General features: G+C 43.6%; 1 protein-coding gene across 22 annotated transcripts in view; it reads right to left on the reverse strand.

The window, feature by feature from the left end:
• Positions 1-17,523, reverse strand: part of Phldb2 (pleckstrin homology like domain family B member 2) — a 228,268-nt gene that overhangs the window by 36,888 nt on the left and 173,857 nt on the right. For 17 of the 22 annotated variants that reach the window (XM_076548915.1, XM_076548913.1, XM_076548912.1 and 14 more), the window contains 2 exons: positions 16,221-16,358; positions 4,789-4,917 (listed from right to left, as the gene is read on the reverse strand). In XM_076548915.1, the coding sequence (XP_076405030.1) occupies positions 4,789-4,917; positions 16,221-16,358 (267 nt within the window). The remainder of the gene's footprint in view (positions 1-4,788; positions 4,918-16,220; positions 16,359-17,523) is intronic. The other 5 variants (XM_076548918.1, XM_076548914.1, XM_076548911.1 and 2 more) reach the window with 1 other exon arrangement.

Raw genomic sequence — 17,523 nt, forward strand, 5'->3', positions numbered from 1 at the left:
TGTTGGTTTATGTCAATATAATAGAAGCTAGAGTCATCAGAGAGGAGGAACCTCAACTGAACCTCAACCTAAGACTGAGTTGGGGGCAAGCCTATAGGACATCTTCTTAATTAGTGATTCATGGGGGAGGGAACACCCTTGGGCTGGTGGTTCTGGATTCTATAAGAAAGCAGGCTAAGCAAGCCATGAGGAGCAAGCCAGTAAGCAGCATGCCTCCAAGACCTCTACCTCTGCATCAGCTCCTGCCTCCAGGCTCCTGCTCTGTTTGAGTTCCTGCCTTAGCTTCCTCAGTGGACTATGACTTGGGACATGTAAATTAAATAAACCCTTTCCTCCCCTTTGGTCATGGTGTTTCATCATGGTGTTTCATCAATAGTAACCCTAACTAAGACGGAGATTCAAAAAGTTAGGCACCACTACCCCATGAATAATCTTGAAGGCAGTTAAGGAAGCTCAAAGATGATGAATATGAGTAGACATTCTTCAACTTCTGAATGTTCTTGAAAACAGCAATATATTCACTCATTGCCTTTGTGCTGGGGTTAGGACACATTGTATAAATTATTCTTGAGTCCATTAAAAACTACTACTTTACTTTTGGAGCCACTAACAGAATTACAAATGTGGTCTATGGAGCATATTTTTTAATTATACCATAAAAATATTTGGCCAAAAGGAAGAGGCAGTTGGACAGTGTGGCTAAAAGCTCTGCAGAGCTGAGACACTTCGGGAGCATTCCTTGTTGCTATTGTTCAATTAAATCATCAAAGAGAGTTTAAAGTAATGATTTGATAAACTCTGTATCACTAACTCATCCTCCTTCTGGGTTTTGCTTGGGAATAAAGTATGATGTTATTTTATTCAAATGGAATCTTTCTGTCTCTGCAATAAATTATATTCTAGAGATGAGTCACAGAAAGGCTATTGGTTGCTATGAAATTACAGACAAAACTATACCAACAAGGTTATTATGCTGATGCACACTGGATTTAGGAAGCATAAGAGCAGGAAAAACACAATTTGAGAAACATTTGAAGTTGGGTGTGGTAGCACATGTCTATAATCCCGGCACTCTGGAAGTTGAAGCAGAAGGATCTTGAGTTGTGAGACTCTCTCTTGGCAGGAGATGTGTGTGTGTGCGCGCGCGTGTGTGTGTGTGTGTGTGTGTGTGTGTGTGTGTGTGTGTGTGTGTGTGTCTCTGTGTGTGTGTCTGTGTGTGTGTGTGTCTGTGTGTCTATGTGTCTGTGTCTGTGTGTCTGTTGGGTGTTAGGGGAAGAAAGACACTAAATTCATCTAGGCCAAATTTAAAAACTATGTAGATGTTTTAAGAAAATTTGAATACATATACTCATTGGTTTTCCAAGGGTATCTCAATATCTCAATGTCTAGACTTTGACTAACGTTTTTCAGCTTATCAGAATTGTTTAATTATAGGAATTAATTAGGGGAGAATTAAAATGTTGTATCTTGAACAAAATGTCTGCAGTCTTGAAATAATGTACCAGGTGATGTATTTATTCACACGAGCACATATAATTAAGTTTTCAAGCTCTCCCAATTAAGCTCAATTTGGGGGTTAAAGGTAATTAAGACAAAAAATTTAAAGTCCCCCCTGTTAGCTTATGAATCATCTTTTAAGTGCGCATATGGTTCCCAGCATACACTATACTAGCCAGCTGCTTACTCCACATGTGGCTACTATACAACATGTGTCATTTTAACCCTGAAAGACAGCAACAGGGGTCACCCATTGATTTGTAGTGATTATTTAAACTACTGAATGAAAATAATAGCACATCAGATAGAAAAGCGGGAAAACTCAGCTGAGCTCAGCACCGAGATCCTGTGAGTGTAACTGCCTCCTCAGGCATTTTAGTGTGCATATGAACGCTGAAAGGAAAGCTATGGGGAGGGCAAGAAAGCCTTTAAAGAGTCTAGATGGCGAGAACGTGGGAATGGAATTTGAGACAGGCATCGTTTGAGACGGGAGAACAGACACAGGCAGCTCTCGGTCAAGTACATGCATTGCTGAATGAAAAATGGAACAAAACTTTCACTCAACGAAAGGACAGCACATGATCACCCCCTCCACTGGCTAGCAGATGGAAGGGCAAAGGAAGACACGCAACAGCTGCTTCAAGAAAATGCCGGGCCATTCTGTGTTTGTGAGATAACTTTTTTTTTTTGAGAGTTTTAAAGGCAGACATTTACAAGCAGATGTTTAGGTTTTCATTGCCCATCAGAGGGACAGAAAGGGAACAGTTGTGTTACAGCTGGATGTGGTTGTGGAGATAATCTCTCGGTGGGAGGCAAGCTGAGATGGGGCACAGGTGTGTGTAAATAAAATTAGTTCATTGCTACTTCATAGCTATAATTTTGCTACTGTGATGAATCGTAATATAAATATCTGATATGCAGGATATCTGATATATGACCGCCCAAAGGGTCACAACCCACAGATTGAGAACCACTGATCTAGAGGCATGGTTACTATAAACAGCTAGGTGTCTGCCTCATCCACTGTCACAGAAGAAACTCTCCTGGCAAATAAAAGGCACCTTCAATCTCAGCTTTCTCCTTGTCACTGATAGCAGCCCAGGACTGGCAAAGCCTCTCCAGACTAAACAGCAACCAGAAGCCACATGTCATCATCTGCACCTTTGTTCTGACCCTGAAGCAGTGAGTTGGCAGCAAGATGTCACAAGTGTACGAGCCACTTGGCCACAACAGTTCAGCTCGGGTTTTCAAGGCAGCACACCGCTTAAGAAAATGATTTTACATGTCCTCTTAGTTACTATTTTTTATTTCATGCAACATGCCATCTAGTGGAACTCGTTGTCAGAAAACAGACTATTGACCTAGTTTTACGGCTCTGGGAAGCTTTTGTAGTCCGAAGAGAAATGTGCTGTGACATCCCAGGAGGTTCCTAATACATGAACTTCCTGTGCGGGTGGATAGAAACATTCTGCTGGCGAAGTCAAGAAACTGGTGAAGAGTTACACAAACACCAAGACTAGGCAATAGGATTCCGACGTCTCTCCGAGGTGAGCAGATGCTACCACAGGTTAAGGAAAGCGTCAGGTTTTCCCTTATGTTTGGAGAGGATGAGGAAAGAGTCTTTGTTTTTAGCTGATGGAAGCACTGTTTATATCATTTCCTTCCTTTGAGTCATGATTTCTAGGGCAAAGATAGATTTATGAGTTATCCTAAAGAATCAGATAACATAAACAGTCATTAGTGATATTAACAACCTCCAGTTCCAGATAGAATCTAGAAGCAAAGCTTATGAAGAACACAGATACATGAACAACAAAAGAATAAAATCCTAAGCATGGTACAGACCTAGACAAAAATCATGAACAGAGTGCTAGATCATTAGCAATAAGTAGAATTCAAAAAGAAATGAATATAAAATCCAGCTTCCCCATCTTTTGTGTGAACTGGCATAAACATAAAATACCAATCTCTTTGAAATTATTTTTATTGCAAAGTTCCCAAAGAACTGTGATACCAAGGGATAGGTAGTTTTCTTTTCTTGGCAGCTGAGTTCAGCTTTACAGAATAAAATAAGTAAAGGGGAAAGACAGCATGTTAAAACATTCTTTAAATAATATCGTAAGAAATAAATGCTGTTTGTTAGGCTCTAGTTTAACTTGTTTGCATTGGATACTCTTTAATATTTGTTTGTTTGAGACAAGGCATATGGCGCCATGCCTACCTTCTTTAAATTCTTTCAACCTCTGCAATACATGAAACCATTTTAATTGCGATTTCTCATTGCTTAGCAATGTTCCAAGAAATATCAAGCATTTTTTTGTAATAAAGGTTATAGAATTTTTTTTCAAGAGTGCTATTGTACCTGATTTTCAACTTGCTCGTTCTTCCAAGGTACAAGTGGAGCTTGAATGAAAAGGTGCCTTCTTGTCTACTCATTTGAAATCAGAAATTGTTACTCACTTAGGACTAATTACTATTCCTATGATTCCTTGAGAGGCGCAAGGCTGCTAATGCCTACTTCCCAGGGATCACTGTGGATTTGGGCTGCTGGTTCAGAGATGACCCAGTTGTCAAGATACTCTGAAATAATATGTGGCCGTGCCAGTGCTTGTGAAGTTACCCACTGATGAAGTCTCTTTCCACAAAGTAACCAGCAGGCTCCATTAAACCCTGCCAACATTAGGAATAGGAGAATGAGCTGGTAACATTCAAACTAGCAGGCGCATGCTCCAGGGCCCTTTTCAAAGTCAAGACGCCTGTAGGAGATATTGAAGGCATGTCATACTCTGCATCTTTGATCCTGCTGACTGACTGCTGTCATCACGCTAATTAGTTCAACGTCTCCAAACAGCAGCAAGAAAAAAAGTCAAGAAGCAGGTGCAGCCAGCGCAGGGTAATGTTTAAATAAGAGCATAAAATCAAGCTATGAAGAAAGACATTCAAGAACAAACAGTACCTGCAATGCAGTAGAGGAAGATGCCAGGTAATTTAAATGCTACACCCTTGGTGACAATTACCAGTCAGGAACCATTCCTCCTTAGTTACCAAGAAGGTCTCCAGAAAGACGTTTGCCTTATAAATTAGAGACAGAATTCTAACACGGAATTTTTTAACTGATTGACATCGCACCATGCACACTGTGAGCATGCACAATCCCACTTTGAAGGATCTAAAAGCAAGAACTTAGGCAAATGTATGCTCTGAGAAGTGGTAAGTCACACATAAGCAGAACTTAACAGCAAAGAAAACAAAGTGAACCCAACAAGCGATGTATTCCTGTGTGCTACTGACCCTCTTGAGTTGCTGCTGTAACTGCTCCCTCATGGACTCAGGACAATTGTCCAGCTGGGTCTTCTGCTCGGAGTAAAGCTCCTGAAGCCTCTCTAGCTTTTCCCTCTCAGCATCAAGCTTTTCCTTCTCCTGAAGTTCCGAAATCAGAAAACAGAAGAACGGACAATTAACCTTCACACCCCAGGCAGGTGCGAGCGGAACATCCCCCACTGGGAACAGACAGGCACACGCATACACTAGGAAGGAACAAACAAAGCTTGTTAGTGGTTAGGGCAAAGAGATAAAAGCAGAGAGGAAGACTCTGCCTCCTTCAGACAGTCTCCTTCACCGGATACTGACAGCTGCCGGCCATTCTCTTTCCCTCCTTCTTGCTACCACATACGGGGTGGTGGTAGGGCAGTGGGAAGGGTGAATGCTGGTTCCTGGTCCACGAGGAATGAAAGAGATGCCAACCATATCATATGTTATCCTGGCCAAGAGTCTTTTGTCAGAAAATTGGATAAAAGAAAGGGGCCATTTATTTACCTTGAAGTACCGTCATGATCCAAACTGCTAGAGCATTTGCTAGACTGCTTCAGGAAATGACTCCAGCCTGTTCTCGGGTCAGAAGTGCTTTAGGCACACTCCTGGAAGCCTTCTCATCTGAAATGGTTCTAGCAATGGGGAAAAGCTCTGAGATGAAGCAAGAACATCCAGCGACCAGATCTAACTCAGGCACCAAGAGAGGGGAAAAATGATGGCCAGACCGATTCAAGCGGCAATGGAGGACAATCAGGCAGATTGGACACAAAGCTGAGACACTGACCCTGCAGACACAGGCTTCCCTACAATGACACCCCCATACACACACACACACACACACACACACACACACACACACACACACACGGAAGTTATGAAGAGACAGACTCCAAGAGCCCGCAGAAAAAAAGAGGAAAGAAACTATTAAATCCCTCCATGTCACACATACCAAAGTGACTCTGTGTTATAACTGGGAAGTGCTATGTGCAACAGCGGTGTGGCCCCATGGAACCCCTCTTGAATTAAACACTATTTGAAGGGAAGCTTAGGCAAGATTCCCATGCATAACTTTCAGTGTAAACAAATCCACTGTGATTTAATCCTCTTCGGTAAGTTAAATGATTTATGCCTCTTCTAGAACAAAAGATTCTTTTAAAAAGATGAAGATTTCAAAGAGTTCTGTGACATAAATTTGTTTTTATAAAAATGGCCATGATTTCCTGCACAAACACATATCTAGATTCTTCTTGTTTGTTTGTTTGTTTGTTGTTTTGAGAGATGGTTTCTCTGTGCAACAGCCGTGGCCATCCTGAAACTCACTCTGTAGACGAGACTGGCCTCGAACTCAGAGGTCCACCTGCTTCTGCCTTCCGAGTGCTGGGATTAAAGGCGTGCACTATCATGCCCGGCCCTAGATTCTTGAGAAAGCTGTTATGGTTCAAATCTAAAGCTGTGTAACATTAACATCCATCTAGGTTCAGGCGAGTCTCCACTTTTTTTGAGGTGATTTTAAATCTTCAAATGTAGTTTATGAATCTGTTTTTATTTTCCTCAAAATAATTGAACCAGGAAGACATAAACTTGAAAAACCCTACCTCATTTATCAATCTAGGACAATTCTACAGCCACATTAACGAACTGCAAGACAACTCCTCCAAGCTTCAGCAGTTCACTCCCTGGCTAGGAAAAAGCCAGGGCACTGTTAACAGAGACTCTGTGCATGAAGAGAAAACACACTAGTCCCTGCTAGGTTCACTCATGGGTTTCAGAATCAATATCTGCCCCTTAACATAAACAGCGATACCCAACACTTGCTGATTTCCGGCTAAGAAAACGCTGTTTATTTCCTGTGGATCAAAGACAGTCTGATTTAGACAGCAGAAGAAGTGTATCCAAAAAGAGTTCTATTTCTAAATAGTGTGTCATCAGACTTGGCAACAACTCTAGTTCTAGATAGAAAAAAAAAAAAAAGACTACACCGTATAATTGAATACCAAGTGGGCAATGACCTGCAATATAAAGTTATTCTGGTAGGAAAGAGTGATATGATATTAGGATATTGGGTAAGATATAAAGAACGCCACTGCTCTCCAGCACAGGTCTCAAATCCGAAGACGCTACTAAATCATTGCTCCATGCGCTCAGCGTCTCAAATTGTTAATAATAAACACAAATAAATAATTCATGAAGAAAAGAAAAAGTACCTCATGTTTACATAGTGCCTTCTGTCTGAGATGCTGGAAACGTTTCACAATTCCATACAAGGGCGCAGTTAGAAGAAGTATGCAAGCGGGCACCATTAGAACCTTCTGCACCTTCACAGTGTATACCAGGAATGCTCCGACCACTGCTCTGGTCCCTGAGCAAAAGCTGAGTGGGGCCAAAGCCAGGGCAAAGGAAGCCAGGGAGGGGAAGGATGCAAGGAGGATTAGTGGCAGGTGGGCTCACACTGATCACAGAGGTGACATCACTCCCTGGGCGCCAGAAAGAAATGAATATTCCTTGGTTCTATTGATAGCGCAGGATGTTTTCAAAGGAACATTACCAAAGGCACTTAGAGCTAACACATCACCTTCCACAGGAAGGAAAAAAAAAGAAGTATTCCAGAGTTCAGGGAGTCTTGCTTTTCACAGGTAAATTATTAAAATGGAGGGTTATTCCCTTTACCAGGTTTATGAGAGTAAATACCCCTATTTTAAAGACAATAGACATGGTGGTATTTTCCAAACACCAAAGTAGAAATAAGTATAATGTTTTTTTTTAAAGGTTTGTTCTTCTTTTAAGACTGAAGTCAATTTTAAAGAAATAAATGACTAAAATGTAACAAGTTTTGCTTTGTTGAAAAATAAGGCTATGTAAAGACAGGCTATTCTCCAACAAAAACCCTGTTTACAAGGAGACACTTAAAAATCCAAGAGCAGAATCATGTGACCTCAGAGGTTGGCTGCTCCTTTAGGGACCTTTCTCTGTTCTGGGTTGGCCTTGTTCTGGCTGTGCATGGGCAAAATTCACCTGGGTCAATGCCCATTATTAGGTCCTGCCTGGTTTGAACATTTAAGACAGCTCTTCTCAAGTTTCCTTCTCATACAAAGTCAATGGTAAGTTATTCACAGATACATTGAAGTAGAAATCAGTGTACACATGTTAGCTTGTGCAGTGGCCCCTCAGTACCTTCACGAGATTGCTTCTGGGACTACCAAGGTTAATGAAGTCCAGGCATGCTCAAACCTTTTATAAAATGGTGTAGCATTTGCATGTAACCCACTCTGCTCCTCCTGCATAGCTTAAATCACCTCTAGATTACTTACTATGTTTAACACAATGGAAATGATGTGCAAACAGCTGTTGTCCAGAATTGGGCAAGGAACAATGATAGGGATATCTACATGCGTTTTGTACAGACATTTGTTGATGTTTTTAATACCACCAACTCTTGATTAGTTGAACCTGTGGCTGTGGAACGTAAGGATGCAGACAGCTGGCTGTCTTTGTTTATGCAGACGATTTGTTCATTCACTCACTAAAGATTAAACGAGAACTGGAGATAGACAAAGGAAGAGTTGTTCATTCTCCTTGCATTGCGAAAATGCTTTTAGTCCTCCGGTCCACTGCCCTGGTTACTTACTCACTGGAACAGCGCAGCAAGAATTTACAGATCCTATTTCCAAACCTTGACTCAGTCACAAACAGAGAGATATAAGACAGACTAAGAAACGTTCAAAAAAATTCTGTTTTTTTCCATGTGGTCAGATTGAGAATGTCTGGGACTAGGAGAGGCAAAGGCATTTACAGTTTCATTTTTCTAATGACAAAAGCCAGTAATTTAAAATCAACCAAATATTGTTCCTATGGGCTGGGGAAATAATTCAAGTGGGAGACTCCAAGTTTGAGTGTCCAGAGCCCGTGTGGAGCTGATATGGCTGTTTGTGTCTGTAATGCCAACACTCCTCCAGTGAGTTGGGAGGTAGAGAGAGGAGGCTCTTTGGTATTAAATTAAAGAATTAAAGTCCACGTTTGTCATTTTCAGATGCTTTAGTTCAGACCACAGCACCCAGTAGGTATTTAGGCCACATTGATAGGTAGAGCTCTGGCTCAGGTTTGGAACTGATGCCCACACCATGCGTCAAGGGGAAGGCCTTTCATAGCTTTCTTCAAGCACCCTGAGCAACCTTTTCCTTGCAGTTTCTAAAAACCTGTATAAGCTTGGGAGGTGAGCATCCTGATAGACTCACAGATCAGCCAACAAAGAGGCCAATGTTTCAAACCTGCAATCACTTACTTGATATTAATTTACACAGCTACCAAGTAGTCTGTATATAAAAACAGGGAAATCTGAACAGAGGACTTCTGTAATCAAGAAACACTAGGGGGAAAAAAAATGTCCTATCGGGAATCCAGTTGGTTTAATCCTCAAATCCCATGATCTAATTCCACTTCCTCTAGCCAGGGAGCTGACTTTGAAATGTAAGAAAGAGGCCCTGGAAAGGCCAGCTCCTCCTAACCCTAACTGTGACCTGGCAAATGTGCTACCCTCCTGGTATTAACACCTGCGAGGAATGTGAGCCAGGCTGCTGCCTTCCCCTGGGGCTCTGAAGGAAGGACAGGGAGGAAGTAGCAGGTACTTTGGCAAGATGATAATGAGAAATAAAATGTAGCCACTTCACATGCAGTGACATTTGCTTATTGTACAACAGCTAGGACACCGGAGATTTTCAGTTTTCATCCTGGATTTATGTCATGGTGACAGTGACCTACGCTTCAGCTCACAGTTCACTGTGTGTAGATGAGGATGGCCACAGCCCCACAACGTAGATACAAATATATGAGGCAACAAAAGATTCATCTTCAAAGGCAAGAATAGCTTGAGTTTTATGATTACCATCTGGGCAATGGAAAGAATTAACCAAAACTAAGGAAGTGGGCCTTTCCTTTGAACATCATGTTTGATTTTTCAGCCCAAGTGACTATTGTACTTCGTATATGCTAAGATAGTCTCAAAAGAGAGGAAGTTGAGAAGCTATTTTTAATACAGTCAAAAATAGACAAAGATAAAAGACAAAACATACAAAAAAAGATGCACGTGTCCACACTTTCTCCCAAATCAAGCTTTGCTCTTGAAGTAGGGAGGGAATAGAGGGAAAACAGGAGAATTCTCAACCTTTCCAAACCCAGCCTGGGTGTATAGAGCCTAGGTGTACAGAAGCCTGGTGTCCAGGGACCTGGTGCACAGGGGCCTGGTGCACAGGGGCCTGGTGTACAGGGGCCTTGTGCACAGGGGCCTGGTGTACAGGGGCCTGGTGTACAGGGGCCTGGGTGTACAGGGGCCTGGGTGTACAGGGGCCTGGTGTACAGGGGCCTGGGTGTACGTGGTATGCAGCCTCCCCACCTTGTCGTCAAGGTAAACATCCTCCTCTCCTCTCTTTGCTTAATGAGATGCAAAAAAGGGATGATGGTCTCTTTGCTTAGTGCCTTACTGAATCAACATCCCCTCTGAGTTCATGTTGAAGTCAGGAGCTCATATTTATTCAGGGTTTATCCATGTTTACAGTGGCTATATGTGTGATATGGTTACTATCCCAGAATAGCAACAGGCAGAGGAGGGAGCCTTTATCTCAAGAGTCACATGGAAACAAACTGACCATGGTTCCCCTAAGAGGAGTGAAGAGCTAGACCAGGAACCAAGAGAAAATGTTCAGTAATGGATATATATGTCTTATCCATATTTTATCATGTATGTATAATTACTTACATTTTATGTGGTAACATATAATTATCATATATAATATGTACAATTTTAAGTAAATAAAATAAAATAATAGTCCCCAAACCAGGTAAACTAAAGAAAATGAAAGACCAGTCTCAAGCGCCAAGGAAACACTGTCAGTGATTTCATATCAAGATCTGAATTCTGTTATGATATTAAGCACTTTTCCTGTGCTTCTAGGCCTTCCTCGTCTGCAAGAAACTAGGGCAGGTAGCTGGAAAGACGACTGCAGTTATGAGCACTGGCTTCTGTTCCAGAGGACCAGGGTTCAATACCTAGTGCCCACACATTGGCTCCATACCATCTATATAAAACTCCGGTTCCAGGGGGATCTGATGCCCTCTTCTGGACTCCTTGGAAACTGCACACACGGGGCACAGACAGACATTCGGGCAGAATGTGCATACATGTGAAATAAATAAAAATCTCAAAGAAGAAGAAGAAGACGAAGAAGAAGAAGATGAAGACGAAGATGAAGACGAAGAAGAGCAGGATTACAGGATGTGCTGGGAGCATCTGAATCAGAGCTTGCCCACTGGGGATATCTTCAGGTTTTACTTTCCTCATTCCCCGCTTTCTGTCTGAGCAAAGCAACAGGTGTGTGGAAAGGGAAACCTAATCCCAAAGGGCAAAGGCCATTTCCTCCTGCTGTCTTACACCCCGGCTTGACTGTCAGTGTGATTACAGGCCTCTGGCATGTGCACTCGGGCAGCCTAACCCAGCTGTCCTGACACTTGGCTGCACACAGCTCTTTGGCAGGTGTTTGGCTCTCTTTCCTTTTGTCATGCCCAGCCTGGACCGGCTGTTAGCAGGGGAGTCCAAGGACAATACTCCCCAAGCACACTGGGCAGGGTTTTGGAAGCTACTACAAGCTGGATAAACAGTGGTAACAGTGCTTCCCTTGTCTCATTGGCTAGAGAGGGAAACACATATCTAAGAATCCCCCAAAGCGCAAATAATAAAGTGCGATGACAAAAGGATTGAAAGAGCAATAGAGAGATGAGCTCCTGACTAGAAAACACTGGGAACCCTTTCTGGAAAACTAATAGTAAAGCTGTGCCCCTGGAGACAGAAACAAGGTGTGGCCTATGACAAGGGAGGTCCAGGTGGGGATGCAGCCGCTGAGAATGGCCTGGGTGGGGAGGAGGTGAGGCGAGGCAGGAGGAAGTGAGGCAGGAGGAGGTGAGGCAGGAGGAGGTGAGGCAGAGGAGGTGAGGCAGGAGAGGTGAGGCAGGAGGAGGTGAGGCAGGAGGAGGTGAGGCAGGAGGAGGTGAGGCAGGAGAGGTGAGGCAGGAGGAGGTGAGGCAGGAGGAGGTGAGGCAGAGGAGGTGAGGCAGGAGGAGGTGAGGCAGGAGAAGGTGAGGCAGAGGAGGTGAGGTAGAGGAGGTGAGGCAGAGGAGATCTCAGCACAAACATTGAGAAAGCCACAGTGAAAGGGGCGTCAGCGTGGGGAGGACGGTGACGGTTCACAGGAAAATTTAGGTGTGTATAACTTTCCCCACGCTACATCTCAGTGCAACTTGAATTAGATTTAAAAGAATCCTATGATCTAATTCCTGTTTTTTTTTTTTTTTAAAGAATTAGCATGGCTGATATGAAGGGAATGGACTGAAGATGTGATGGGAATGGACTGAAGAGGCAAAAGCCCAAAAATGAAAAGAAGAGATTTTGATGAATTCAAAGAGAATGCTGTCAAGGGAGATGTAGAGCGTTAAAAAACACTGTGGTCATGGATTAGGTTATGGTGAAGGGTGTGTTAAAATCAGCATCCAGATTCCCGCCGGAGCCGTCAACTGGGTAGAGCTGAACGTTCTTAGATTCAGAAAACTGGAGGATGTGAGGGGAGGGGCGGAAGCAGACATGGCCCACAAGGAGTAGGAGATCAAGAGTTCCATTGTGGGTATGTTCAGTTGAAAACAGCTATGAAATATCTATGGGGAGATGTCAGGTGGGCTACGCAAGTTCAGACCAGAGTTGTTGGCTAGACGTGTGCATGCGAGTCACCATCATACCAGGTTGTTAGAAGCCATGGCTTTATAAGAAATACCAAGATAGGGCTGGAGAGATGGCTCAGAGGTTAAGAGCACTGCTTGCTCTACCAAAGGTCCTGAGTTCAATTCCCAGCAACCACATGATGGCTCACAACCATCTGTAATGAGATCTGGTGCCCTGTTCTGGCCTGCAGGCACACATGCAGACAGAACACTGTATACATAATAAATAAATAAATCTTAAAAAAAGAAAGAAAGAAAGAAAGAAAGAAATACCAGGATAAAAGAACTGAGTTCAGGTCATAGACGAATACTGGAGAGATCAGAGTAAGAGAAAGGGAGCTGAGGAGATATCTCCGTCACTATAGTGCTTGCCATGAACACAGAAGGATCCCCTAAACCCACATTAAAAAATATCCATGTGTGGTGGCACACTGGGAAGGCAGGGACAGGTGATCTTTGGGGCTCCTTGGCCAGCCTGTTTAGCTTTAGCTTAATTGATGACTTACAGGCCAGTGAGAGACCCTGCCTCAAAAAAGCAAGGTGGGAACCAGGGTGATGGCTCCACAGGCAAGGGCACTGGCTGTTAAGTCAGATGACCTGACTTTGGTGCCCATGAGCCACATGGTGGAAGACAAGTACCAGCTCCTATAAGTTGTTCTCTGACCTACACACACACGCCATAGAGCGTGCACAAACAGAATAATTTTTAAAGGACAAGGCAGATGGCCCCTGAAGAACAACACCTGAGGTTGACCTCTGGCCTCCACATGAGCCTGTACACATGTGCGCGCGCGCACACACACATACACACACACACACACACACACACACACACACACACACACATACATTGGTGCAAGACAAAGAACACCAGGAGAGGGTGACCTACAGAGCAAAGTGGGAGAAGGCAGGAGAAAAAAAAGCCATAAGAAAAAATTGTCCACTGTATCGAATGCCACTCAGGAGCCTGACCACAAGAGTCTGAAAAGCACAGAGTGTGCTGGACAGTGCTGAAGGCCTTAGGAGTCTTAAAAGGAGAAATTTGACGGAGCAGTAGAGACCAAGCCAACTGGAATGGGAAGGATGCTGAATCGGCATATGAAGAAGAGACACAGTGTCTGCCAGTCAAATTGTTTGAGAAGTTTAGGATGCAGAGAGAAGGTATCTATTTCAACTGATGATGCTCTAAGGTAATAATAGTAGTATGCTAACAGTACAGGTGTGGTAAACTGGCAAGGTTGGCACAGAAATGCTGAAGTCTTGAGAGGTAGGATGGGACGGCCGAACATAGAGGCCAGAAACTCCCGTGTCAGAAAATGCTAGAACAAGTTTCTTTATGATAGAGGGCAATTCTGCCAAGCAGTCAGTGGTAAGTCGCTCTCTCTTTGGCTGTTTAGAATATGTAGTGACACCATCTGGCCCAGTCTTTGTTTCTGATCCCCTGTCCCCCGCCCCCTCCAGTCCTCTTTGGGAGCCCCTTACCCAAAGCCTGTTTCTGACGTTTTTCACACCATGTGCTGAGAGACAATAACTCCACCTGCCAAGACCCACTAATCCCCTAACAGCTGCAGGATCTGGTCCATACCCTGAACTCTCCTTCTCGAATAGCTGGTCAGGAGGGACGGAGGGACTGAGCTGGCTTCTGGGCTTGTTTCTGCCAATGCTGCAGGATTTTCCTCTCTCCCTTAGGGTCTTGACCACAGCACAGCTTTCCCTGGGAAGTCAGATCCAGCATTAGCCCAATTTGCTTCACTTTTGTGAATTGATGCTAATGACAGGAAGGCACTCGGCATGGAGACAGTGCTATAAGGCGAGCTGTGCAGAGATAAACAGTTACACTGGTTGGAGTGGCCGAGAGTTCACAGGGAACGCAATGCCCTGTGCTTAAGCCCCACGAGATTTCCATCATGGCACAAACTGCAGTATGATCACTACAGCATAATTCTATTTAATTAGTATTTTTGAATGGTAAAATATTAACTATACCAAAACAAGATGTCTGATACCACCAACAAAAGTTTCTGGATATCTCAATGCAAAGTCTTTGAATAAGAAGATAAGCCACGAACTAAGACTGCCTATATTTCAGTGTGTGTGTGTGTGTGTGTGTGTGTGTGTGTGTGTGTGTGTGTGTGTTGGGGGGGCGTGTATTCACACACCATGGCACACATGTGAGAGTCAGAGGACATCGGCTGCTAGTCATTTTCTTTTACTTCGAAGCAGGGTCTCTCTTGTTTTGCCACTGTGTTGCCTATTCCAGGCTAGCTGGCCTGAGAGCTTCTTAGGGATTCTCCTGTCTCCACTTCCCACCTTGCTGGAGGAATTAGACACATCCTGGGATTACAGACTCATGTCTCCATGTCTGGCTTTTCATTTGGGTTCAAAAGACCCTAACTCAGGTTGTCAAGCTTCCACAGCAAGGGCCTTTACCTTCTGAGTCGTCTACTTCCCAGGCCCCTACTTCAGGTTTATTTAGTTAACTCTTTGACTTGACTGCGAGCTAAAGAAAAACATGCCCACTATCCAAATATGTTCCTGGAAATTTGAAAGTTGTAGAAGGAGCCTACACCAAGTCTGAGATGAAAAGGCTATGCAGTTTAATTTTGACATTTAGAAAATCAGAAGATCAAGTGGAATGTGTATACCAGCTGCCATTTCTCACAAAGTAGTTCCAAGCTCAGCCTTTGGCAATGAGATCCAATGCCCTTATTTACAGGTCTCAACCAGATAGGAGCCTTAAAAGGAAGTCACATGCAGTAGAAATTCCTTCCACACATGAGCAGTATAACTTACTCAAATTGAGACTTTTTCCCCCTTTTTCTTTGCTTAATAGAGAACACGATAGGCAGGAAAGACTGTGTTAAATCTTGTTTGCTTCTTGCTAACCCAATTTGGAATTTCATTTTTAATTTTAGGCTTAGTCCAGCTGTTACTGAATCATAATGGAAGAGGAATGCATACTATGTCCAAGAGGGGGTAAAGTTCCTCACTAACCGACTAGCACTTTTCATTCTAAGTTCTGCAAATTACTTTCCACAGTTTCCTTAGTGGCTGTCAACTAACACTCAAGCTGTGGCCTGAAACACATAAGCAAGACCTGAGCACGGTGTCACTTGTGGCCTGTAGATCACTTGGCAGTGTGTGGGGACCGCCCCTGAAAACAGGAACACCTTTATTTAAGGAGCAGCGCACTTGCATTGGTGACAATGGCAAGGCCGGGAACTTGAGATGAATGGGGACCATTCATCTTCTCAATGAACAGGAAAGTAAACAGAAATGAAGCAGCTCCGTTTCAGTATGCCCAAGCCAACCTGCAAGGACACTCATGACAAGCATGCTCAGTAAAATAAAGTAATAAAAAAAAAATTCAGACTAACAAATGAAAAACAGTAGAGTAAGAAAAGGAGAGAGGCTGATGGGGGAAAAGGAACTTACTCATGAAGCCGGACCAGGCTGCCATGAGATACGAAGGTTTCTCAGCAGCTACAGTCTGTTACCTGGCAGGACTTTGTGACAACAGAGGACCTTGGAACTTCTTTCTAAGGCGCCACATTATTCAGCCCAAATCATGTCATTCCACTTCACATTTCCATTCCAGGAGTTGGGACACCCGCCTTCCCCATAAAAAGCACATTCTAATGCAGCCCGTTTACCTTGGTCTTTTCGCCTACGATGTTCTTTTCTAGTTCTGTGATTTTCCGGTTTAGATGATCCAGAATCTCCTTCTCCTTCATGAGCTCAGCCGTCTCGGATTTCTGCTCTCCATCCAAAAGAGCGCATTCCATATCCAACTAAGGACATAAAAGAAAGCTCAGAAACATTTCACCTTCAGGGACGACTGCCCACTGCTGAGGTGCAGGCTTAACAAGATTCTCATCAAGTGTTACTGACCAGCCAGATTGTGGGTTTCAGGCATGAAACCTGGGATTCCTGTCTAAGGAAGCCAGTGGGGAGGGGAACCCACTATGTAGTGGCTTGAAAAGCTAATTACCTGACCACTTGACTTTTCTATGGCAACTTCTCTCCAGGGCTATTTTGCCTATTTGCTTAGGCTTTAGCTCAAGAATTATCTACCTTGAGTCCAACCAGCTCTTGCTTGTCCCTGGACTCTGAGGGGTGAACATTATCCCAGCCCCAGAAGAGAGGCCCACATTCCTGGAGGATTCCGGGGGTGGGGGTACAGGACACGACAGGTGAGGAGTCCCCTCACTGTACTCTCATGACTATTGGCACCATCTGTGAGTGCTGACATGCGGACTCCACCTCCCAGCCCTGGCAGAATTCTGTGTTTTCTGCCACTCCATATGACGGTAAAATTAAAACTGCCACTACCTTCTGCTTCTATTAAACAAGCGAGTCTACCTCCTGTTCTGCAAATATATAGAAAGCTGGCTTTCTGTTTAATTCATATGTGAATCCCCTTATAGTACCTACATGATACCAACGCATAGTAAGAATGCTCAGAAAAGGTTAGATGGAATTCAATTTGAATACTTCATAAACAGAGATTAATTTAGCAATTGATCCTGCAATCAGAAAGCACATATCGTACTAATCAAAAAAGTTTGGCCAGATATAAAGTACATTAAAGCTGGCTTAATATGTTTATTTCTATGTCATCAGATTATAAACCGCTCCCCCACCCCACCCCACCCACAGAATGTGAGGCAGGGCACTTCTACAAATGATTCCCACTGAACAAATGTTTGCTCATGTTGACCTCTATGAATTCACCTGTCAGGGCTGGTTCCACAATGAGCAGAAATATCTAAGCTGATGGGGGGGGGGTTGAGAAAAAAAGCTGGGCGGTGGTGGTGCACACTTTTAATCCCAGCACTGGGGAGGCAGATGCAGGCAGATCTCTGAGTTCAAGGCCAGCCTGGGCTATAGAGTGAGTTCCAGGAAAGGCTCCAAAACTACACAGAAAAACCCTGTCTCAACAACAAGAGAGAGAGA

Source organism: Peromyscus maniculatus, chromosome 12, assembly GCF_049852395.1.
Source record: "Peromyscus maniculatus bairdii isolate BWxNUB_F1_BW_parent chromosome 12, HU_Pman_BW_mat_3.1, whole genome shotgun sequence".
In the NCBI taxonomy this organism is placed as follows: domain Eukaryota; kingdom Metazoa; phylum Chordata; class Mammalia; order Rodentia; family Cricetidae; genus Peromyscus; species Peromyscus maniculatus.